General features: G+C 34.8%; 1 protein-coding gene across 2 annotated transcripts in view; it reads right to left on the reverse strand.

The window, feature by feature from the left end:
• Positions 1-3,634: 3,634 nt before the first annotated feature.
• MICU3 (mitochondrial calcium uptake family member 3) overlaps positions 3,635-27,140 on the reverse strand; it is an 85,507-nt gene continuing 62,001 nt past the window's right edge. For both annotated transcript variants that reach the window (XM_027962686.2, XM_015104575.3), the window contains 7 exons: positions 20,717-20,812; positions 15,952-16,052; positions 15,272-15,443; positions 12,071-12,179; positions 9,136-9,293; positions 8,033-8,101; positions 3,635-6,045 (listed from right to left, as the gene is read on the reverse strand). In XM_027962686.2, the coding sequence (XP_027818487.1) occupies positions 8,033-8,101; positions 9,136-9,293; positions 12,071-12,179; positions 15,272-15,443; positions 15,952-16,052; positions 20,717-20,812 (705 nt within the window). In that variant the 3' untranslated portion in view covers positions 3,635-6,045. The remainder of the gene's footprint in view (positions 6,046-8,032; positions 8,102-9,135; positions 9,294-12,070; positions 12,180-15,271; positions 15,444-15,951; positions 16,053-20,716; positions 20,813-27,140) is intronic.

The following is a 27,140-nucleotide window of genomic DNA, read 5'->3' on the forward strand; positions in this document are numbered from 1 at the left end:
TAGGTTTTATTATGGTCTAGAGTAGTCTTACTCCTAAGGCATGTCCTTAATTTAATTCTTGGGTTGTTCAGTGAGGACTTTACACAGTGGATGATTTGAATTCCAGTGTCTCCTAGCCCTGTGTGACCTCCAGGAGCCATTTTCTTATCTCATTTCTTCCATCTTCAGAAGTTTTCTGTTTGGGCTTCATTTCTCTCTGTTGCAATGTGGAAAGTGCTTCCAGGCAGCAAGCCAGAGTGAATGTAGAGGCCACTGCATGAATGTCCTTCCTCTCAAGGATCAAAGCCTTGAAGTATTTGTTGCACAATGCTGTAGTTTCTGACAGAACACTAACGCTAATACCAGTTAGTCACAACTGGACCCACAACTCTTGAGTTTTTGATTTAATGCCTGCAGGTTCCCTATCATTCTAGTTTCAAGTACCTGTGAACTTTGTTGCTCTGGCCTGAGATCCTCACCTGTGTTCCTTTTTCCAGGGAGTCCAATTTAGGCTACGAGCTACCTTAATCTACCTAGTTAACTGGGGCTTGGCTTGTGGATTATTTAAAATTTTACTTTTACTTTTTTGGGGGAGGGGAGTCTAGCTATTATGGAGAAGTTAACTTCCGAGTCTCTTAAACTTCAAATATTAGGGAGCAAAAACACAAGCATTAACATTATAATCAGAAAAATAACAGAAAAGGACAACAGGTATCTGTATGAATTAGTAATGCAATATTTATGTGGTAATTAATCACTATGAGAAATTGAATTATTAGTACAATCTACTCAGCATTTTGTGCTGCTTAATTTATTTCTCAAGTTCAGATACTAGCTAAAGGACACTTTCCATAGACTTGAATCTTTGTAAATTTTAGAAAAACATATTTAAGTTGACAAATGAAGACTGACATTTGGCCATGCTTTAATAGGCTGAACACCAACCAAATCCTACTCCTTTATTTGTTCATTTTGCAATAAGTCTTGACATCACCTTCTCCACTTTCTTAAATTTGCTTACTTAGCAGGGCACAATGCAGTTCTGATGTACAATCTGATTTCAAAAGAATCTTTGAGACAGCTAATCTTCTGTACACTCACTGTAATTAAATATTACAGCACAAATGGTACGTAAGGTACTCACCTTCTTGAGAACCTCTTAGCACCAAAGAGCAACGACATAAAAAAAAGTATAGATTTTCAGCATGTTTTTTTGGTAGATTTTTCAGCTTGAACTTTTAACTCTTACAGCACCTACAGCTTGCAAGGAATAAAGCATTACATACCATGGATTAGAAATATCTTTATTAGTTGTCTTTCCTTCTGTCCTAAACTCTCATTTTACCACATTTTAAAATCTGCTAGAAGATGAATCTCCTTAACCATCAAGCTGCCTGCTCCATCCTTGAAAATATGCAATAGGAAATGCTGTACTGAATTAGACTAGTGGTCCAGTTCAGTTCTTTGTCTCTTCAGTAAACGTCACCAAAATACATTTTGTAAGAGAGTACGGCTGCTATCTTTAACTTTCCAATAACTGATATCCACTAGCTTTCCTTTATCAATTAATGTCTTTCTCATCCCTACCATCCAAGCTTAAATATGTGGTGGTTCCATAAGTCCACAATCACCATAATACTTTAATTTTTCTTAAAACTATTACTATCTGGTTCAAGAAGAGGTAACTTAACTCTGGATTTGGTAAATAAATCCATCTAGCACATGACTTTCATGATTTAGTTTTATTTTTTTTCCAGACTGAGGTCCTAAGTTTTTTAAATGTGCTTTTCTCGAAAAAGTAAACAAAGACATGGTGAAAACATTCAAATCGCTCAATAACAGCTCATTAAATATATGAGCTTATGGCTCCCTTCATTAAATATACCTATGGTTCCATCTTCAAAGGGCCTTCTGAAAAAAACAGTAGCTAGGCTGTGGACTACCAGGTAGGAGAAATCTGACCAGGCAAAGAGAAAAAGACCTAGCAATACACCCCCATAGTCAAGGTGCCTCGCCTGAAGCGGCCCCGCCAAAAACAGCAGTGAGCCGAACCCATCAATCAAAACTCATTTCGTGCACACAGAGCTTCCAATTTGTTTTAAAATACAAACATATAGCAAAAGAAGACCAGAGATTTGAGAAGAACCTTTAATATGAGACACCCAAAACACAAGCAGAATAACGTAATGAGGCAATGAAGAAAGAAGAAAACTTCAAAGAAACTGAAATTAAATAATCGGAGAGAATAAAACTTGAATATACAAAACGTGAACAGCAGACGATAAAAAGTAAATTCAGAGAAAAAAAGTTTTCCTATACATACATATTTATGATACAGATGAATTTACAAATTAGGTAAGAAACTAATACTAAAATAGAACAACTGTAATACTATACCATGATAACAGTTACACAAACATGGCCTCTCTCTCTCTCCAAATATCTTCTTATACAAATTAAATGACTTTTCCATCTTAATTGGGCACTCACCATGCTCTGTAACTTTTGTAGTTTGAGGTGTGACAGTAAAACTGGCATGAATTTCTTTTTCCTTCTTCACAATTTCGGGAACAGAAGATTTGTTCTTAGAATGGTAGATCTTAGCAATCTCAGCAAATGATTTGTATTCTTTTCCTTATTAAGTTAAAAACTTTCACCTCACTTAAAAAAAGCACTGTATAGCTTCTTGGGCTTCCCTAGTGGCACAGACAGTAAAGCATCTGCCTGCAATGCAGGAGACCTGAGTTCAATCCCTGGGTTGGGAAGATCCTCTAAAGAAGGAAATGGCAACTCACTCCAGTATTCTTGCCTGGAGAATTTTATGGACAGAGGAGGCTGGCAGGCTACAGTCCATAGGGTCACAAAGAGTTGGACGCGACTGAGCGACTAACACATTCACGTTCACGGCTTCTCTTTAACATATCCAAATTGCCAGCACCACTAATCTTGTGCTTTGGGGCTATTATTAAGTAAAACAATGGTCACTTGAACTTAAGCACTGTGATACCATGACAATCGATCTGATAACTAACAGGCAAGAGATGCTGAGCAAAGGACTGATACGCAACTCAGGAAGGACATAGTGGGATTTCATCTTGCTACTAAGAATGACATATAGTTTAAAACTTATGGATTATTTATTTCTGGAATTTTCCATTTGATATTTTTGGACCCAAGTTTACCACGGGTAACTGAAATCATGGAACATGAAGCCGTGGATAAAGGAGGACTACTGCAGTTTATTTTGGGAACTAGTAGATTTCTAGGAGTTGTCTTGGTAAGATGATGCCTACAAGATACCAACACTAGTCAAATGGGCTGCTGTAGTGTTGGTATAATTATTTTAAGCCATTTAAATGGCCCACCTACAAAGCAAAGTTGATATTCCATTCACATGTAAACTTTCTGAAAGTTTTCCAGTACCCATGATATAATGTATGACTCCTATTAGGCACTTTGAAAGGTTTTATGGCTCTGTGATTTATTTACTTACAGAAGTGTTGATGAGATTAATTTCTTGGCCTGTACTGATATAGCAGACGGCATAAGATCAATGGAGGTTTGGTAATCAGCAAAAATTTTCAAAGTTTATATGTGACATTTTTCAGAAAGACGTTATTTAGTTCACAAATATACACAGAAGCAAAGTACTACATTTCTGATTTGAGAGCAAGTATATTTATTTTATGATAACATAAGAATGTAAGACAGGTCACTTTACAGTTATTTTTTATGATAAGAACAACAGACTACAACTTAAGTTAAATGAAATTCTTAGTATGAAATGATTTTTAGAAGACCATAAACCTTTTATTATATAGTCTCCTGTAAACAGTATGATACTAAAATTTTATGAATAGCTTCATCTTTCCAAAGAATAATTTGTAGAAGATACTGAGAACTGCATACATGTATTTAGTATAGTACTATTTTCAAAGCATTTAAAATTTCTTAAATTGATGTAAACAGTCCAGTGAGATATTTTTACCTTCCATTTTATAGATGATAAAGTTCAAGAGTGATAACATGGAAAATCACCACAGTTTACTACTCTTTCCCATTTCAATTGATCAGAATACTTTATTTATTTGCAGTATAATATTATGCTGCAGTTTTAGATGAATATCATTGTGATAAGCAATAATGAGTAAAGTTTGCATAGGTAGTATTCCTTGGGAGAATGGCAGAATTATTAATAATCATTAATAATCTTAATGAGCTAATTCAGTTTTAATCTTTATTGATAGGACTGTTCTAAATATCAATTTTTCCATGTATGCAAGGTAACTTAGGTTATAATAAAAGATAAAAATAAGTTGCATTATTTCCATTATTATAATTTTCCATTAGTTCCATAAATTCTTTGCATATTTTGCATTATTTTTCCATTATTTTAGATAGTAAATAATATTGAAGACATTCAATGAAGGTAAAATGAAGCTAGGCATGTTAAATGAGAAGGTATTTTCATTTAGTCAATCACAACCTTCAAAGCAGGTGAAATTAAATTATACTATATGAAATCCTAAAACTTACGAGTCATATATTTCTATATCAATATAATAAATAAGTCAGATAAAGAATGTAAAAAGTCTACCAAATGCACTGTCAATGCTAACAGCATTTTCTTGGAAATAATAATATTTTATAAATAGGCTGATGCAGAACTATCAATTTCACATTTAATAACTTATAAAACCAAAGTCAGTATTTATTTTCCTGTGCAAAGCAAGGTAATAGTTGGAGTGTGTGCAATTTATATTTAATACATCCAAGAAGATAAATTAACCTATCTTCCACATACAGTATATAAATTAAATCCACTGTTCTATTTTTGTATAGTATCCTTTTATAAACTACTCTTTTATCTTTTTTAAACACTCTTTAAATTGAAAAGATTTCCAATAAATAGTATTGAGTTATTTTCCCCATGTGAGTATTGAATTTTGTTGTTTTTCAAAAGAAAGTTTTTCTTTTCTTTTTAAAGACATTTTAAAATAATGAATTATATTTAAATTATTCATCATTACTGCCTGTTGGGCTCACTAGTCCATGTGGTCCTTTCACAAGAAACAAAACATTAACTTCTACCTAATATATACATCAGTCTTCTAAACCATTTTATATTAGTCTTTATAGTATTCATTTTGATACTACAGACATATAATAACAATATGCAATAAGTTACAGTGCCATAAGATACTAATTTTATTAGTGTTATTAACATGTACCATCTGCTGTTAGAGCTGCACCATGTTTAAAACAATAATGGCAATAACAGTGACTACTGCTACAAAAACTACCACTGTTTCCACCATCAATGTATGACTTTTTTTGAGAAAGAAAGATCTACATTTTAAATTTCTTTGCTGTACACATAAAAGAATACCAGATATTCTGTTGACCTTGGTAAATGAACAAAAACTTAAAAAAAAAAACTTTATATGATTCAAACAATAATGCTAATTAAGTACTTTTAAAAGTTAAAAGTACAATGTAAACCATCATATTGTACAGTAGCTTAATTTCTACTTGTGTTTCAAAATGATTTCAGTGTAATTAAAAACCTGGTAAGTAACAGAGATCTATTAACGATTCTAAGGGCCCTAAGATAAATCTCAAGGAATATTCACTTTCTGAAAATAAGTTCACAGTCCAAAACCAAAGGGAATATGTTGCTGTTCATTTTTAAGTTATCTAGATTCCAGGAGTCATACATTATTCAAAAATGAGACAAATTTCTAATAAATTAAAAAAAAACATTTAAAATACATTCTTATATAGTCACTGGAAGAATCTATACACTTCTGAAGGGAATGAAAAAGTGCAGAGTTCAGTAAATAACACAAAAGCTGAACATAACACGCAACATCTGTAATTAGTAAGAAGATGTATCTTATCTGTCTTACGTTCAAGAATTCAGTTCAAGAAAAAATTATAATTAGCGTTTCACCTTTTCCTTCATTTCTACGAGTTCTGATTTCAGTCTTGCTTCCGCCCTCTGAAATGTTTGCTTCTTGGATTTTTAAGTAGATAATAATCCTTTAAACTCTGCTTTAGCAGTACCTAATTTAAAAAATATGTAATAACATAAAAGTAACATTTATTTAGGATGAAATTCCGACATGATGGCATTGATCAGTTACTATAATAATGACAAGAAACAGTGAGGAGCATAATAAAAACACTCAACAGATAATATAAGAATCAGACTTATAAACGATTTCCTTTAACTTAAAAGTTGAATGAAAACTTATCTAATCCTCAATCTTACAAAGTTCTAGAATCAATGCAGTCATTTTTAGCTATGGTTCTATATTCTACTACATAGAATCAATGATGTTAATGTGACACTATTTTAAGTTGGTTAGATACACTATCTATAGAACTTATTAATAGTATCATCCTACTGCTTTTTAAAAAAATGTTTAACTTTTTATAATAAGGGCAATATAAAGTTCCCAGAGATGAGGAAGACCTGACCTCTGTTAGCTCAATCATGACAGTTACCCCCTTAGCTAAGTAAATAAGCCTGGTGCTGCTGCTGCTCCTGCTGCTGCTAAGTCGCTTTAGTCGTGTCCGACCCTGTGCGACCCCATAGATGGCAGCCCACCAGGCTCTGCCATGCCTGGAATTCTCCAGGCAAGAATACTAGAGTGGGTTGCCATTTCCTTCTCCAGTGCATGAAAGTGAAAAGTGAAAGTGAAGTTGCTCATTCGGACTCTTAACGACCCCTTGGACTGCAGCCCACCAGGCTCCTCCATCCATGGGATTTTCCAGGCAAGAGTACTAGAGTGGGGTGCCATTGCCTTCTCTGAAGTAAATAAGCCTACTTATCACTAAATATTTTAGACCAGCAATCCCTTAATTGAGTTCCATAAAACATTAGGCTTCAAAGCTTTGCAAAATATCAACTACTGCTGTTTTCTTCTAGGGAGACAAATCAATAGTGGCATGTTAAGATCTTAGTCCTATTGAAGTATTTAATCATGTTTATTATGATTGTTTATGTTTCTCATAGTTATTTCAAAACAGCTTTGGTCTTTTAAGTAACATACACTGATATCCTATGCATATGGACCTTGTTGGTAATGATGCTATAGACAAATATAAATGCTTTAAGCTTGAGAAAAATAGGAAAAAACAGATATTTGCAAGCATGTAAATGAGCAAAACTTTCATTTCCAAGAACTAATCCGTACTCACAACTGACCAAAATTTTATAGTTGACTTTTTAAAGAAAAAAGAAAAAAAAGCTGAAAGAAAAAAGGGAAAACAAATCTCTCATCTTGGAGATCATCAACAAGTTTAAGGTATTTCTTTGGGTTGATACAAACTGAACAAATCTCCTGTATCTTCCTCAACTATTTCATTCTCTGGTGATAGTGCAGTAAATAATAGCTAAGATGGTTTTATCATCACATAGAATGAGGAATTCAAATCCTGTTTTGCAGCTGAGTGGCAAGTTATCTTGGGTAATTGACTCACCAAGTCTCTATTTTCTCTGCTGTTAAATGGGATTTCTGTCTGTAAGGATTAAATGAAATATTGCATATAGAAGAACACCTAGTATAGCGCCAGGCACCCAAAATAACTAAAAAAAAAAAGTTGTTATTATTGTAGCAGATGTTTGGACTCATGATTCTAAAAAATAGTAAAAGATATCCCTTAGAGGCTGATGATCCTTGATTATACAAATGCAATCTGGATTCATTATACTGTACCTGCTCAGATACAAAACTGAAGGTTAAATGGAAAACTTTTCAGTCAAGACATTCCATGAGAATTTCAGCTGGAGTATTCCAGTTCATTTTTAGATCACAACTTAATAGTGGCAAACTAATGCTTTGTTATAACAATTATTCTTGAATTACAGTCCAAAATGAAACCCTTAAAAGACTGACTCTGAAATTGAGTTAGTGACCTAAGATTTAAAAATAAATTATAATTCCATTTCTTTTAGCTATTACCTAAATGTTATAATAGAAAAATAAATGACCCCTTTCTTTTATTGTTACTGAGCAAATTTTGACAAATAGAGGTGCTAACATACTTATCTACTATGAAGTTCCTTCTTCAGACAGGATTTGAAAGTGGGATACTTCTGAACTGTTTTATAACCCTGTGGAACAGAGGATTAAAAGTATAAATAAAATATGAGGTCATAGATATGCAATAAATAAAGCAAAAATAAAAATGCATAACACCTGAGAGAGGAAGACAGTGTCAGGGGTTTATAGCATATACATAATTTATGTGTTAATTTGATCTTGCTACTCTAAAATATTTGAGGAAAAAAATGATTTTCACTTGACTTGTGCCACCAATGCGAATGTTAACAACTAACCACTAGGTGGCAGTTTAATACACAGTATCTTTATCAAGGCAGTTTGGATTAAAACATTGTCTATGATGAGTCTTGATTTTTTGCACATATATTTTTTTCTCTTTTTAAATGTATAATACTCAGAGGTATTCTTACCAAAGAAGGAAGACTGAATATTCTAGCTGAATAGAAAACAGTTTTTTTTTCTTTTTCTATTTGTGGCATATCAAAATAAATTAAATGTGTAAACATGCACTGATTTATGCACCATTTCACTCTTTAAAATATATTTTTGAGATAAAAATCATTGAATTTCTTGAAATTATTTCACAGTGTGAGATGTGAACAGGAACAAACAGTTCAACAAACAAAAAAACACTTTTTACCTGATTTTCCATATAAAAAGTACTGAATATGCAGTGACTTAAGAACCTCATGTTGCCTAGTGGAAATCTGCATCACATAAAATGAGAAATGGTGATATTTCTTTGTATACTAACAAGTCTTGAACAGCCAGTGTTCAGACTGAAGTAATAAAAATGTTTGGCAACATCTCCCCCCCACCCCAAACTGGGATAAATACATTAAACTAATTGAGTATGAAAACAAGTTTTTGAAATTCAAACTGATTTTATATTTTAAAAAGTATGACCTTTTATCACTTCAAATTACTTTTGAAAGTAGGTAGGACTTTATGTTTTACTTTTCAAATATATAACATTTCTTGTTTATATACTTAAATATTCATATAAACTATTTCTGAAACTTAGATGGATTTTTTCCCCAAGTTTTTAAAAGGAGAGCAATAGGCTTAAAGTGTATAGGTTTACCCGGAATCCTCTATGGAGTCTGTCTTTCATAATTCCAATAAATTCTTTATAGCTTAACTGATCATCTTTGTCAACATCAAAAATCTTGAAGACTGTGTTCACTAAATGTGGTGAAAGTTTGAGGCCAGTGGCTACGTAGACAGCACGCTTAAATTCATCTAGATAAATGACACAGAAAAGGGGTAAACCATTAATATTATTTTTATAATATGTGTTAGTTATCAGCAAAGTTATAATGGAAGTTTTCTTTTCCTCCCATAAATGTGGGTCATGATCTTATGTTAATGTAACTCTTTTCATTAATCATCCTATCTTTTAAGTGAAGTGAAGTGACGTCGCTCAGTCGTGCCCGACTCTTGCGACCCCGTGGACTGTAGTTTACAAGGTTCCTCTGTCCATGGAATTTTCCAGACAAGAGTACTGGAGTGGGTTGCCATTTCCTTCTCCAGGGAATCTTCCCGACCCAGGGATCGAACCCAGGTCTCCCGCATTGCGGGCAAACACTTTACCGTCTGAGCCACCAGGGAAGCCCTCCTATCTTTTAGGGAACAAAAAATTTTTGTGGTTTTGGTTAAAAGGCTTGGTATCAACCACAGATACTTTAGAGGTTATTAAAGTGAATAAGTTCTCAAGGAACTTGTAGTTCAGGTGGGAGATGAGACACCTGCCCAAATAATCACTGCACAGGATCATGCAGAAAGCAGCAACAGAGCTGCTTTCGCAAAGAATTGGACACAACTGAATGACTGAACTGAACTGAACTGAACCTGAATTAAGGTGCTAGAAGTTGCAACAGAAAAAGAAAAAAAAAAAAAAAGGCAGATCTATTCCTAGCACCTGCCAAGAATGATGTTTTTCATTTCCTAGTTGCACAAAGTAAAAGAGCAGCCTTCCATTCTGAACCAGGTAAGCAGGTACTGACTCTTTTTCTCTTTTAAAGGCTGACTCTCTTTCCTTTTTAAGGTTGATTAGTAGATTTATTGGGCTTCCCTGGTGGCTCAGATGGTAAAGAATCTGTCTGCAATGCAAGAGACATGGGTTCGACCCCTGGGTTGGGAAGACCTCCTGGAGAAGGGAAAGGCTGCCTACTTCAGTATTCTTGCCTGGAGAATTCCATGGACAGAGAAGCCTGGCGGGCTACTCATCCAGATTTATCATGGCAATAAAACACTGGTGTGTTAAGGCAGGGCTCCCAAAGGTTTTGGTTTTAATTTTTGAAAAAAAGGTTTTTTGGCTGCACTGCATGTGAGATCCTAGTTCCCCAATCAGGGATCGAACCCAGTCCCCTGCAGTGAAAGCATGGAGCTTAACCACTGGACTGCCAGGGAAGTTCCAGGTTTTGGTTTTAAAACACTAAAATGCATTAAGAACATCGAGATCAGTCAAAGGGTGAAATATGAAAAATTTTCAGGTTTCTTTTACTCAGTGAGAAAGTGAATAAAGCTATGGAAGGGATTCACTGTGTTTTTGAGAGAATTGTCATGTAGGGACTCCAGTGTGCCTTCTCCTATGGAACTTGGTAATAAAATAATGAGACTGTCCTCTGAAATTAAACTGGGGGATTAGCACTCACTAGATATGGCATAGGTAAAATCACTGTTAAGAAATAACCAAAACGTCCTTACATGGCAAGAGTATTTAAAAAATGATATGACCACAAGGGAAGGGAAAATGGTCACAGAATCCTGGGAAAGGACTTGACTTGTAAAGCCTCCCCACAGGAAAGGAAGGAGCTGACCCTGAGGACAACAGCCAATTTTAGGGCAGCTGTCAGTTCAGTTCAGTTCAGTCGCTTAGTCGTGTCCGACTCTTTGCGACCCCATGAATCGCAGCACGCCAGGCCTCCCTGTCCATCACCATCTCCCGGAGTTCACTCAGACCACGTCCATCGAGTCGATGATGCCATCCAGCCATCTCATCCTCGTTCGTCCCCTTCTCCTCCTGCCCCCAATCCCTCCCAGCATCAGAGTCTTTTCCAATGAGTCAACTCTTCACATGAGGTGGCCAAAGTACTGGAGTTTCAGCTTTAGCATCATTCCTTCCAAAGAAATCCCAGGGCTGATCATCTCCTTCAGAATGGACTGGTTGGATCTCCTTGCAGTCCAAGGGACTCTCAAGAGTCTTCTCCAACACCACAGTTCAAAAGCATCAATTCTTCGGCGCTCAGCCTTCTTCATAGTCCAACTCTCACATCCATACATGACCACAGGAAAAACCATAGCCTTGACTAGACGGACCTTAGTCGGCAAAGTAACGTCTCTGCTTTTGAATATACTATCTAGATTGGTCATAACTTTTCTTCCAAGGAGTAAGCGTCTTTTAATTTCATGGCTGCAGTCACCATCTGCAGTGATTTTGGAGCCCCCCAAAATGAAAAGTCTGACACTGTTTCCCCATCTATTTCCCATGAAGTGATGGGACCGGGCAGCTGTAGTTTTTGGTAAGTTAAGTAAAACTGTCATTTTCATATAACATTCTTAAAACTCGGTTAATTTAAGTCCATCTCTAAGAGGTGGCTTTACTGACAAAATTCGGGTTTCTGAGCCAGCAGAGAGTACAGGTCAAGTCAGTAATACAAACAAATAATATGAATGTCAACCTGTGATGATGTGTGTGGCATGGCTGGCTGGCCCTTCTATAGGGAGACACATACCCTTCTGTTACTGAGCAGCCATGAGGTTTTTTCCCTTTGAACCTTTACAAACATCATTAGCTTTTCCCCATAATATGTGATGAAAGGCAATAATAAGTTTAATACCAAAATTTAGAATATTTCCCTAAACTGTGCTTAGGGAAAACGAATTTCCCATTGATGTATACACCAGACTTTCAGGCAAATGGATGATGAATATGACAGACATATCTAGTTAATTTGTTGTCAAAGGTTGCTAAAGAATTATGGTTTGCTTTTAATTTTTGGAAGTTTATTACTTACCTTGTCCTATAGAACGACTTGCAAAATTATACATATTTAAAGCTATTGCAAAGTCTTCTAGGTTGTTCAAAAACTGGAAAAATGACCTGAATTCATCAAATGTAATGCCCTATATTGGGAAAATACATGTAAATATATTTAGTATTGTCAAATTAATTAAAATAAATATCCACACTTACTAGATATAAATACACTAAGCTTCAGCAATATATCTTCTAAGTAAATATTTCCAGGGTACTTTCTGAAACGTTCTTTCTCCAAATGGAATGTAAAATTTCACTCAATTTTTTCCCATGGGTAATGTGCTACTATTAGCAATGATAGGTGAAAACACTGTCATATCAGCACAGAGTTTAAAAAAATGCTACAATAAAAATAAACTTAAAAATTTCTATTTTATTTCAAGCCTGGATTTTTTAAGCTTTAAAAGTAAATATAATCATTATGAAAAAAATATTTACAAACTTTCTCCTGTACATATATTCTTTAAATATATTTTGACATTAGGTCATTAATGCCTTTATAATGACAATGCAAAATAAAAATGTCCAAAAACCCACAGCAGTGTGCTTTTACTTGTTCCTGCTATGATAAGGCTGTCAGGACAGAGGAAAGAGGTTCAATGCACATAGAGCTCTGGCAGGCCCAGCACAGGGCTTAGGGTAGGATCATGGACAGGACTCAGTAATGTTATTTACATAAAATGAAATTATTGCCACTGTTATAGCTTCAGTTAAACAGGAGAGTTACTTGAGGTAAGCACAATGTATCTCTGATAATACAAATTTGGACATGAAGAGCTGTATTTAATTAATGTGTTCTTCTTAGCAAAGTGAACAAAACTGAGAGAGAAAAATAAACTGAGAAAGGAGTAGAGCTTAGGCTTCACAAACTCTGACCTTCCTGCTGGGGTAGCAGGAGAGGGGAATATTTTATATAATAGGTACGTATGTATTAGGTTGGAAGGAGAGACCTCATTGAGAAGTAACGCAGTGAGCCATGTGTATATCTAAGAGAAGAGCTTCAGGGACTGTCTATCTCCTTTTCTAGTCCTCATGACCTTTGGTCCCTTCATAATATTTATCATTATCTGAAAAGATATCATTTACTATTTTTCCTTTACTTGTTTGTTGTACCTCTCCAGTGAAATGTATTCCATGAGAGAAGGATTTTGTTGATCTTATCATTTTATCCACAGTGGCTAGAATAAGGCCTAGTAAACAGCAGAATAAAACCTAGTAAATACTATAAATAATAGCTTAATATTTCCTAGACAAATGAGAGGAAATGAAAAAGCATTTTAGAAATGTAAAGTGCTATTGAAATACTATTAGTTGTTATTCTTTTGGAGAGATGGAAATGACAGGAGAAAGGAAAGGCAGAAGTAAGATGTGGTAGGAACAACACTGGCTGTGAGAGTCTTGGGTTTGAATCCTTGGCAAGTGTCTTAAAGTGCCTGAGAGCCTCAGGTTTCCATTTTCTAAAAGAAAGTTGTCAATATCTGGAAGGTTGCTCTAAGGATTGATGAGATAATGCAGAAAAAAAAAAAAGAAAAAATCAATGAGAATCAATGCTGGTTCACTTGCTATATTTTCCCTTCTCACTGTAATGATTTGTTACGTTTAAGATGTGCTATGCTTAGTCGCTCAGTCATGTCTGACTCTTTGTGACTCCATGGACTGTAACCCACCAGGCTCCTCTGTCCATAGGATTCTCCAGGCAAAAATACTGGAGTGGGTTGCCTTGCCTTCCTCCAGGGGATCTTCCCAATCCAGGGATCGAACCTAGGTCTCCTGCACTGAAAGTGGATTCCTTACTGTCTGAACCTCCAGGGAAGTCCAAGAAAACTGTATGTTTAAGAGATCTCCATCAATGAAAAGTTTTCAGAAGCTGAATTTAACTTAAAAGGAAACTTTCTGTTTTTTATTTTTTTGGCTACCCCACGTAGCTTGCAAGATCAGAGTTCCCAGACCAGGCCATGGCAGTGAAAGCACCGAGTCCTAACCACTGGAATGCCAGGGAATTACCCAAAGAAAATTTCTTATTTTGAAATAATTTGATGTAAAAAAATAGTTACAAAGAATTCAAATGTAAAAATGTATATGTAAAAAACAGTACAGAGAGTTCCCGACACACTTCACCCTAGAACTGAATTTTTTGAATTACGTATTTTTATAATTTTCCACTGGATAAAAGAGAAAAAGCAGATACCTCAAGGCCCTAAATAATACACCAGTAGCTTGAGAAAATAGTACAGTTTCCAATATTTATTCTTAGGGAAGTGTCTATGAATTGGAAGAAATTTAGTTCAACATGTAAAACAGATTAAAAAAAAAAACAAAACCCTAAAAGATTATATAAACCAATAGTCAAAAACATCCAGTCCTTTTTTCCTCATTCCATGGGGACCTGCAGAATTGTCAGCACCATCACAGTGTAAACAAAGTCAAACTGTTTGCAAGTTTTCCTTGGATAGATTAACTTGATCCTTCTACAAACACAAATAGAAGGCAATACATCCCAAACATCCCATGCTTTAAGAGGTGCTTGTAACACCAGTTCTATTCGGTTGCAGTGATGCATTCAAATACCACTAGATAATGTAACTGCTCAGAACTGCTGAAAATATGTGCTACTAAACAAACAGACAATCAGTTGTCCCAGGTTCTTAACCATTCATGCCGTCCAAACTCTTTGAAAAACCTCACTTCAACTACTGATAAAATCATTCACTCATCAATAGCTGTCTTCCAGTGACCTTTTATTAAGGGTATTAGGGAAATGAATAAAGTGTGACTGAAATTATGTCAATATAAACTATTTTATATGAGGTGATGTTTACATAGTAGCCAAAGCATATAGCTCAGCAGAATTCTCTTGAAAAATGATATTCATAATGTGAATAAAACAACTGTTGATAACATTAAAGGTTTTCAACATGTCTAAGAAAAATAAGGGTAAAAATAAATAAAAAATTTAATAATTTAAAAAAAGAAAAATAAGGATATGTACCCAGAATTTTAAATTCATCAGTTTTTAAAATTTAGCAGAGCACTTAAGACACATAGGAACAAAGAGTGGAATATATTCAAAGTATGTATGAATCCACAGGGGAGCAGAACTAACAGGACAATATATTTTACAGACCTATATAATTACAAGCTAATAACTGTTAACAAAATAAAAATGAGGATCAGATACCTTTTCTTCAGGTATACTGTAACGCACATTTTCCAAAAATACTGATGTATTTTCCACATTTGTATATCGTAAAAGAATATGAGCAAAGTCTTCTTCACTGATAGTATTCATCCCATTAGAGTAGGAAAGGAATTCTATTTCTAAAACTTCTGTTTGGAGGTTATCCATGAACCTGTGACAAAAAAATATATAACCAATGAATAAGATAAGTGAAGAGTGATGGTAACAGATGGTACTTGGCCTCTGAAGACTTTTGCTCCTTACTCTGTAAAATGGGCATAACAACAATACCTTGCAGGGTAGTGATCAGACTTAAAGGAGTTAATGTGTCCTGCCTAGTATTTACTATCATAAATACTGTATATGTGCTTGTTATTACTTATTATTACTGTGGCTTACTAAGACTAAGGAATTGGTAATATTCTTTCTTCTGAACACATAGGAAATAATCCAGATATCTAGACTTTTTTTTTTTTATCATTCAGTGACTTCCTAATATATTTATCAATATGACTACTGGTACACAGGCACTGATGGAAGTAGATATTTGTTATATGTTATAGAGAGTATCTTTAGCTAAAATGAAAGCAGCAAAGAGGTGAGTGTCACTGCAATAGATGACTCCTTTCTGACTTTAGTATGTTAACATTTTTCAATATGAGTATAAAAATTAAGCTCACCTATAAAAATCTTCAAAGTTGAGTTCAGCTTTTCCTTTCTTCCCAAAAAAGTGTACAAGAAGTGTAGTATCTGTTACTAAGTTTGTAATGTCATCAGCACGCTTAAAAAAAAAATCACAATTTGAAAGTTAGTTACAGAAAAACAGAATAGGAATGTCCAATATCTCCCAAAGAATGTAAATATATTAAAATTAGAGTAAAAAGCATAAAGATGTATCAACACATGCCATTACAGTTAATAAGTTCAAAATGTGAAAACAAAATTATAGATGAAATTGATGTTTATCTTCAAAAAGCTTAAAGCTCTGATTATATAAGAAGTATTCAACCTCACATTGTGGTTTGAGTCTTTCAAGGCCCTTTATGTGACAATACAGATACTAAAGTGTTAGTTGCTCAGTTGTGTCTGACTGTTTGCAACCCCATGGACTGTAGCCCATCACACTCCTCTGTCCATGGGATTCTCCAGGGCAAGAAGACTGGAGTGGGTTGCCATGTGCTCCTCCAGAGGATCTTTTTGATCCAGGGATCGAACCCAGGTCTCCAGCACTGCAGGCAGATTCTTTGCTGTCTGTCACCAGGGAAGCCTCTATGTGACACTAGGTTAGTATAATTTTTGAGTAGTGCTTGAAAGGCACTACTACTTTTACCAATAACTTTAGGTTGAGGAGGTAGACTGATGTAATGGAAAGAGGAAGGGATTTGAAATCAGAAGACCTCAGCTTACTGACTTTTGATCATCAGCTTCCTTACCTGTAAAATGGGAAAAAGCCTATCTGTAATAACCATTTTGAGGACAAAACTAGAATGTGAGTGTAAATGAAATATACAAATGTCCTTATTGGTAGTCATAAGATGTTTTGGACAAAAGCATTAAAACCTTTGGAAGGTGAGAGAAGATATCTCCTGTTAATTACAGACATTCTTCTGTGATTGTGTATAATCAACTCTGGTCAGTTTATTATCCAAGGAACAGCTTAACTTAGTAGGAGGAGGAAATATCAAGGTATTGAGAAGCATGCCTAAATGGAGCATAAGAGTGGAGGCTCAAGCTGAGCAGAAGTCAGCAAGGACTGGAGTATTCATCTGCGGGCCAGAGGGATGGGATGTGGAAGGAGTCAGGATGGCTAAGAAGAGGAGCAGGGGACAGGTTTTAGAACAAGTTGCTACTTCACAAATAAGCAGTAGTGTGATGAGCAAACAGGAACAATGAACTCTAGAGTCAGATTTCTGAGCTTTAAATCCTGACTTTTTCCCTCATTGGTTAAGTGGCCTTGGAGAAGTTAATCTCACTGAGGATATTATTATCCTCAGGAATAACAGCAGTACTTACCCTAAAGGGTTGTCATGAGGATTAGATAACCCCTGTTAGTCAGCACTATCACTGGCATATTGTAAATGCTCAATAAATGTTAGCTATTATTATTAATTTCTGTCAAATCTGTATATTTTAAGAAGTTGAAAAAGGACAAGACAGGAAATAATGTTGGAACTTAATGCAAAAAAATATTTTTGCATGGTACACTCTTACTTCTTTTGTGTTATTGAAACTACATGTATTATATAGATCTAACAAAATGCCTTACAATGAGGGGATATAGGAACACTAAAAGTTAGTGAACTCAGATAACATAATTACGAATGTTTTCCTCTGGTGTTGTCATGTTCCTGACCTCGAGACATAATACACTGAAATGAGATGGCTTTGTTTCACACAGCTTTTAAATAATGACCTCATTCGGCCAGTTTTTCTCATGCCCATTGAGCAGAGCAAATCTTCATTTACAGTCTTTCATCATCAAAATCTTATTAGACTTAGGTTGCACTTATCCAGATAATCCAGATCCACAGAGGCATAAATAACAGTTGGACATTAGAGAGAAAAATTAGAAAATGGAAATGGTGAAAACCTTTTCGCCTCATTCAGTGAAACAGAGTACTGTTGGCAGTCACTGAAAACTATACCAGTATCCTTGGTATCCTAACAGTGTTATATAACTTAAATCACAGGAGCACTGAGACAAAAATAGAGACTTTATCCCTTTGATTCTTGTGCTTATTGTTAAAATAAAATGAATTCAAGTGTTTTCATAACAAAGCAAAAAAAAGAACCCCATGGGCCATTTACATGAAGAGCCATTATCTAACTCTGTTTTGACTAAAAATTACTTTAAATGACTTTATAAAAAATCAAATAAATTTTAAAACCTGCATAAAATAAAAATATGTCAAATTATTAAAGAGTTTAAAGAAATTCTTTCAATGTATTTTTATTGATTACTATGTGATAATAATCTTATCAAGCTCTATTCAATGGCTGGAGGAAACCTTCAAACTCTTGATATATTAGTGAAGGTTTTAAATAACCTACTAAAACTTATTAAGGGTTAGTAATGTTTAAAGCAAATAAGAAAAAAATCTAAATTTCATCTGTAAAGCTCAAAACAGTTTGTATAATTCCAGTACTCACAGACTGTACTCAACAGTTGCACAATAGACATAATATACTATGAATTTATTATCTATTATTTTGGTTAGAAAGTGGTATAATTTTTCTGAAAGCGGCATATTCACATTTCCATTATCACAGGGTTATACTATCACTGAAAAAAATCTATGGTTAGAAACAGCTCTGAAATAAGCATATGAGAGGCTAGTATCAAGTTTACCTACATTATGTAAAGAGACCTGCTTTACTCTCAATATTTACATTTTAAATATAAAAGAAACAAAGAAATACAAATATATACAGATCTAAGCTTTCTTTCTGAACTAATTTGAATACTGATACTATTAACAATTCAATGTTACACTGGCATCTGTAATAACTGATAAGGAATTATAATGAGTTGGAATTTAACTACAGCTAATTCTCAATTATCCTCTCTAATGTTAGGAAGGTAGTAACGGAGATAATCCCTCAATAATTATTTTACCTGAAAACACAAGTTTTGCTTTCTTTTCATTTTACTTCATACTTCCCTCCATCCAATTTATTTTCATGATGTTTTAATTAAATTAGTCAGCTTATGATTATAGCTGTGGATTGATTACAGTCAATGGTGTGCTAGTAAACTAGCTTGCAAAGGGAAAAAAAAAAAAGCCAGATTTGTGGTGTTTGCCAATGTCTAATACACTCCTATCACGGCCACTTTGAAGGTATCAATGGGATGTCACAGAATGCTGAGTTGGGAAGAGATGTGCTGTAAAAGCCAGCCCAAGCACAAGTCTGAAAGAGCAATAAACATCTTCAAGAGATCCTATGCGAATCTTATATATAAGATCTTTGAGTATATGTACGAGCCGACTGGTCTTCTGATTTAAACCTCCCAAGATTTAAATTAAAGCAGATTGTGTCTAACTGCAAGAATTTCTTTCTAGCAGAGTTAAATGAGATTAAAGATAGGCGGGAGGCTGAGAGGCGAGCAGTCCGTGGTGGAGAGAGACAGCAAGACAGAACTGCTAATTTGAAGCTGGGCACAGCTGGCTTGTAGGGACTCTAAGGACTAGTGTCCCCAGTTGCTCTTACTTTTAGCCACTGACTACTATGTGCCTACATAAATGATCATAGAATCAAGCACTTCTAAAATATGTGTAAGTAGAATATCCATTAGCACTTTATGCCCCAAAATAGCTAGAATTTAAAAAGGTGATTTTTAAACATTAATAATTACTAGCCATAATCACATTATATTTATATATCACATACAGACTAAATATAGGGGAAAATGCTTTATTTACTTGTTTTAGGATTTTAAAATTGAGCACAAGTAGCAAAATTAGCAATTCTAAGTGTCTACCATGCTCCTGAGATGTCAGTTGAGTAACACTGTATATATGGGTAACAGAAGTCATATCTGATCCAGTTTACTTCTCTAGATAGTTTTAAGTGTAATTTTTAAAAACAAAACTTTAGAAAAAGAAATGAGAAGCCAACTTTAAAGACAAAAAGATAATGAAAAAATACATTTCTTAGTATTTACTGAAAAAGTCCTTTACGATAAGCCAGCCAGCCATCTCTAATAAAGTTCTTAAAAATTCTTAATAGGAAACAGAACAGTATTCAACCTATAACACATAGCCCATCTTTTAAAATGATAAATTCCTATTAACGGGCAAAAAGAGAGTAGAGTGGTGGGAGCTGTCCGCCTGAGTGCAGCAAAAAGGTACGTCTCTATGGAATTCTAAAACAATAATGAGTGATGTAATGGTCGGTCTGCTTTTAATTTTCCATGCACTGGCAATCCTAACCAATGTCAAGGAAAAATGTTCCTCCCTTCCTGGACAGACTGCTCTTAGCACAATTCCCCCATGCCCACCCTTGGTGAGCTGCTCACTATGAATAGTGGGAAACTGGATTGTTTAAATCTACTGTAATTCTAAAGCGTTAGATATCTTTTACTAAGTTCACGTAACATTGAAGTTCATAAGGTTAAAAGAGTCAGTGAAACTATAAATAGTATTTTCAAATTTCCTAAAAGTGATCCTAAAGTGAAAAATAATATTTCCTTTTAATTAGGGTGGAAAGTCAAGTTTCTAAAACAAGCAGGTAGATTTAGACAATTAAAGGTGACCTTGCAGCCCCTGCCAGCACAGCTGACATATTCAAATATACCAATTTATATGTAGGAATTATTGCTTTCCTGGAGAAAAGGGAAGATACAAAATACATTTTTGGTTTCATCACTGTGACTCTAAAATGAAACAAGGACCAGATTAAGAAAGTAGCATGTGGTACAAGGACCTAGTTGAGGTCCGATTATACCTCTGCAAGGTCTGAGAAGAGTGCTTGGCTCGTGTTACGTCTTAGTGTATCCCAGTAGCTTCTGGAGACGAGTTCCTCAGCATCTGATTTAAGTACCTGTGGAAGTTTTTAAGAAGCACAACTGAAATCTAAAGAACAGTCCCAAACAATGATAATTTATACACTCTAATCTCTTCTAGCCAAACTTGAAAAGGAAATAAAACACACTAGCTTACCTTTTTTGTTTTCTGCTGCACACAACAGTATTGTATTACATCGCTGGTAAACCCAGGCCATTTTCAAAGCGGTAACGTATATAACCACTATTCCTAAGTACAATGTGGCTTTGTCAAAAAATCACCTTCTTCACTCCCAGGCCCATGCCCTTCTACTGAGACATACATCCCTTCTAAGAAAGTGTGAAATAAAAATTTTATTCACACCTGTGTGAAGTAAATTTATTTGGAGGAGATTTTGGTAATTTTATAGCAACCTGGGAAAATTCTGCTTAACTTAAAACTGAATTGTTAGCTAGCATGTGTTAGTGCATCAAAGAGTCAAAATGACCACATCCATACGTTAGAGAAAATTCAGATTAATCCAAAACTTGTCAGGAAGAAGTACGTGAGTTTCAGGCAAACCACTCAGAGCTAATCAAGGATTTCTTAAGTGTATCTATGGTAAATAGATCAGCTACTTTCTGGTTTATCCCAAGGACACAGCACCAGCTTCTACCTCAGCACAGGCTAGTCTGAAGGTGATAATCAAGATGAAGAAGTGTTGTCTAATCTTCATATGAACTGTCGAACTTCAAGCTTAACTTGGGCTGTAAACGAAAGTAATTAAATCTGGTTTCTGTCAGAATTTATCATGGAAGATTTCACAGATTCTCAGGCTTGGTCTTCTTTGGGTTACTGTGAGAAGAAAAATGCTGCATAATGAACCTAGGGGTGAGTGGCTGACGGTGAGAGAATTTCCATTTCTCGTGTGCGTTAATTTTCAAAAGTCCAGTGTCCCTAATGAAATTATAAGCATCTGGGAATTATTTCAAAGACCTATATTTTAATTCATAATTATGAACTAGAAAACACTGCCTATGTATAAAATACACTATGTATATTTTAATAAACTCTTAATAAAATGTTTATAATAAGGTATCATTAAGCAGGAGTCACTTATATAACATAGATGTATTTACTACCGTAACAGTAAACATAGTAATATGGCAAGAGAGTGTGCTCATCACCTCCTTTAGTAACTAAATAAGCTTTCACCAAGTAAAATTAGCTGAGTGGAGAGCTAACACAGTTCTTTTTCTTTTCCATAGATATAAGAGAACTTTGATAAATGGTTACTAGATTAAATACTCTGCCAAGTTATCTAAATATTTTGACCGTGGATATATTTTTAAACTGTAACTATAAAGTTGGTATATAATAAAAATAGGATTGTTAAACCAATGAAACTAGAAAATAAGGCTTACTGCACAATTATTAGGAGAATAACAGGAGATTTGTTCTGTGAAGCCAGGCCTCTCCCCTACTTTCAAACACTGGTCACCATCACCCCTCCCTGCCATTACACACAGACTTTTATGACAATATTTACAACATATGAAGGGATAAAATTAGTTTGACAACCTATATTGACATGGATCGCTATAGGAAAAAATGTATGTTCTGAGAATACAAAAGAGAGAAAGGAGGAAGAAAGGAAGGGAAAGAGGAAGAGAGAGAGGAAGGAAGAAGCTAGAGTGAAGCTAGTGTGGAGAATTCAGGTACTGGAACCCTAATCCCCAAGGTGATTGCATCAGGAAGAGGTGGGCCTTTGGGAGGTGATTAGGTCATGAGGCCAGAGCCTGCAAGGATGGGATTGGTGCCCTTAGCACAGGGGCCTGAACGACCTCCCTTCCTCTGCCTCCCACCTGAGGACACAGTGAGAAGGTACCAGGAAGTAGGCCCTCAGCAACTATCGCACTGAGGCTGTTGGCTTGCTGACCTGGGACCTCCAGCTTTCAGAACTATGAAAAAATGAGCATTCATCATAAGTCATCCACTTTATGCTATTTTTATATAGCAGCTCAAACAAACACAGAAGGAAAGAAGTAAGGAAATAAAATAAGGGAGAATGGGAGGCTAGAAGAAGGGAATAAAAAAGGTGGTTAGAGGGAAAAAAAAGACTGATTTAGAGATGGGAATATACCACTGTGGGAAGCAGAACAGTGGTGTCCTAAGGTTGTTCATGTCCAGATAGGCAAATAAACTATATACATAGTATATTTGAGAAAGGTTATACCCAGAGATTAGGTAAACTAGAGGGGAAAAAAATCCCAAAATAGCAGCCCATAGAATTGGTCAGGAAACTGTCTTTGCTATTAGTGATATTTAAAAACACACACAGAAAAATAGAAACAAAGAAAAGAAAATTACATCTTTATAATTTGGGCCAATACAACAACTGTGCCCTGAGACACCATAATCTGAGAATTGTACTTTAAAGTCACACGGGACTGCAGGTCTCTGCAATGTACCACAGAAATACACCCACACACAAGTCTTCCTGGAAAACACAAACCCTTAACCCAAGCCTTCAAGAATCACCACAGACACATTCCAACAAACACATGCTCATAATATGAGATCGTGCGTGCGTGCTAAGTCGCTTCAGTCTTATCGGACTCTTTGCAACACCATGGACTTGTAGCCTGCCAGGCTCCTCTGTCTGTAGGATTCTCCAGGCAAGAATACTGGAGTGGGTTGCCATGCCCTTCCATGAAAGAACGTAAGTCACCACAAGTAGGAACTAGCAGAAAAAAACAATAGAACCAGAGCTGCAGATTTCAGATGCTGAAATGATTAAATATGGAATACAACATAAGCTTAATAAATTTAAAGAATATGAAGTTGCATGTGACAGGATTTTTTTAGGAAAAACAGACTACTGAAAATTATTAGGCTGATTAGAAATAGTAAAACTCCTAGAAATGAAAAATGAACCACTGAAATTTAACTGAACTGAACTATACACAGCTAGAGAGAAAATCATTAAACTTAAAGGTAATATGAATAAACTATACGGAATGCAGTGTGAAAAAAATAATGTGGCAAATTAAAGAGGAGTTGACAGACATAAAACATGAATATCTATGAAAGCTCTAGAAAGTCACAGTCGAGAAAATGGGAGGGAGGAAACATTCAGAGAGACACTGGCAGCAAACATTCAAGAAATAATGAAAGCAAACAATCCTCGCATTTGAAAAGCCCAATAAATTTCATGATAAGTAAAAGCAGAAAGATAGACTGTAAGAAAATTGTAGAATAGCAAAGGGAACCTTAAAAGCACCCAGAAAGAAAACTGATTAACTACAAAAGAATAATTAGACCCAAAACGGACCCTTCAATTTCAACAATAGAAGCCAGAAGACTAGAATGACATCACAAGTTGCAGAGAACAAATGTCAATCTATAATAATACACCTAGTAAAATTACCTTTCAAAATAATGGCATGTATACCTATATCAAATCATTATACACCTGAAGCTAATATAATATTATACACAAATCAATCTCAATTAAAACAAACAAATCCACAGAAACGGAAGAGACTGGCGGTTGCCAGAGGCAGGTGGCTGGAGGGGGCAGGGAACTGGGTGACGGTGGTGAAAAGGGGCAAACTAGCAGGAATAAGGTGAGTGAGTCTTGGGGTGTAATCAACATACCGCCTGGTAACGACAGTCAACAATACTCTACAGTGTACCGGAAGCTGCTAAGACAATACATCTTAGTTTTCATCACAAGGAAAAAAAAACTGTAACTATGTGATGGGACAGATGTCAACTAGACTTACTGTGGTGACTATTTTGTGATAAATATATATATCAAATTATGTTATACACCGTAAACTGATACCGTATTATATGTCAATTATATCCCAATAAACTGGAAAAAAAAATAAAGGCAGAATAAAGAGATTTCCTGAGAGAGGGTTTTTAAAAAAATTATCAGAAGATCATCACTTGGGGCTATACTTTGTGAGTATAAGATTATGAGATTTAAGAAGGGGAGAAATTAAAGAGGGAATTACTGAGAAAAGAATAGCAAATTGTAAGTAATTTGAAACAAATGTGGCTGATACATATTTTAGAAGTCTAACTTGGTGGATTAAAAAAGACAACGGTAGATGTTTTAAGTACTCATATCAGGAGCAGAAAGAATGGTACTAAAGAAATTTTAAACTCTATTTTTGAGAAAGAGAATAAAGATACACTCCAATCTAAGACTTTATTATTTTCAGTATACTTACTAAAATTTCAAGAATAACTACTTAAAGAAAAGAAATACAGTGAATGTCTTCTAAACTAAAAATAAATCCAGTTTGTATTTGTATAAACACAAATGAAGAAAGGAGAAAAAAACAGTATATAGAATGGCTAAAGTGAATCCAAATAAGTTAGTCATCACAGTAATATAAACTGAATTTCCAATTAAAAAGCCCATGTTATACAGTATACTAACACATATATATATGGAATTTAGGAAGATGGCAATGACGACCCTGTATGCAAGACAGGGAAAGAGACACAGATGTGTATAACGGACTTTTGGACTCAGAGGGAGAGGGAGAGGGTGGGATGATTTGGGAGAATGACATTCTAACATGTATACTATCATGTGAATTGAATCGACAGTCTATGTCTGACGCAGGATGCAGCATGCTTGGGGCTGGTGCATGGGGATGACCCAGAAAGATGTTATGGGGAGGGAGGTGGGAGGGGGGTTCATGTTTGGGAATGCATGTAAGAATTAAAGATTTTAAAATTTAAAAAATAAAAACTAAAAAAAAAAAAAAAAAAAGCCCATGTTATCCACCCAGAAAAAAGAAACTGATAAAGTACACAACATACACTTAAAAAAAGACATATCCAAAATATAAGGAAAAAAATAGGTTGAAAATGATAAACCAGGCTTCCAGTAATGAAAAGCTAGAAAACAAATGCCAGTCTTCTCACTGAGAACAATTGAAGAAACTAGACAAAATATAATACAGATGTATCTTAAAGCATCTTAAAGAAACTATCTGCCTTTTATACTAAATTTTCAGGTACAAAAGCAATGGTGGGTAAAATTTCTGAAGCCTTAGTACAATGACAGCAGTGGGACCAGAGACCAAAGTCATTACATTTTTCAGAAACTGCCACATTCTTCAGTTTCATACACTCACATTAAAATAAAATTCACTTAAGAATATACTTGCTGAAGAACAGAACTCATAATTTTGGTAATTTGATCTTTGAGCACACATCTTTTTAACATTCAATGTGAAGGGAAGCAAGCATAAAGCACTTCTGCTAATGAAGTACTATGGTTGTCTTGAGAAAAAACATCCAGGTGGCGATTTGTGTTGCAAGGTAAATTAGCCACTTTTTTCACGAACCATCATTTTTACTTGAAAGAACAACTGAAAAGACAAACTATGGTTATTTAGACCTTGGTGTATGGCAGACATCTTTTTGGAAAATGAACACAGTGAGCCTGTAGCTTCAAGGGAAACAACTGATAGTATTTGCTGCCAAAACAATATACTGAATAGACTGAATACAGAAGCATCTAAGAGAAACCGGCTGTCTTCTAAGTCAGATGTTAAAGAGATTTGAAACAAATGTAAAAATGCTACTTTTCTCATTACATTTTTGAAGTTATTTTTCATAAAAAATGTTTAGGATAACAAGTGAGTTTTTATTATTTTTAAATATATGAATAACTACTTAAAAATTTCTGAGTTTTAATTTCTAATATGGTAAATATAGATAAATATATCCAAAATATGAACAAAACTTCTTTGGATTCTCAATAATAAAGGGGTCCTGAGACCAAAACATTTGAGCACTGTTGCTTATAGTAATAAAAATGAACGAACTAGGACCATTCATTAGATTCAATAACGTAGATGAAGCTGACAATCATGATGAGTCAAAGAAGCAAAACACAGAAAAACTCATATAATATGACCTCATTTAATTGAAGATCAAAGTGGGGAAAATCAAACTATCATTTTAGATACATAAAAAGGTTGTAAAATGACAAAGCAGTGATTGACATAAAGGTCATGACTGTGATTATCTTTTCCAGGAGAAGGATTATGACTGGAGATATATAAAAGGGCTTCTTGGGGCATAGTAAACGTAATGCTTAATTTCTTGATCTATATTATATAGTAAACTTCTATTATTTTTTATTTCATATTTACATTTTATTAGCAGCAAGTTTCCAAACTAAAATATATATTTTTAAAAAATCAAGGAAAGCTTCATCATTACTAGAGGCAAAAATAGAAAGTAAAAAACACAAAAAGGAAAAAGTCATATGTTAACAAAAATAAAGGTAGTATATTATTTTGACAACTAAAATAGATTTTTAATACAAACACATTTCTAGAGATCTAGGG

Source organism: Ovis aries, chromosome 26 (assembly GCF_016772045.2).
Source record: "Ovis aries strain OAR_USU_Benz2616 breed Rambouillet chromosome 26, ARS-UI_Ramb_v3.0, whole genome shotgun sequence".
NCBI lineage: Eukaryota > Metazoa > Chordata > Mammalia > Artiodactyla > Bovidae > Ovis > Ovis aries.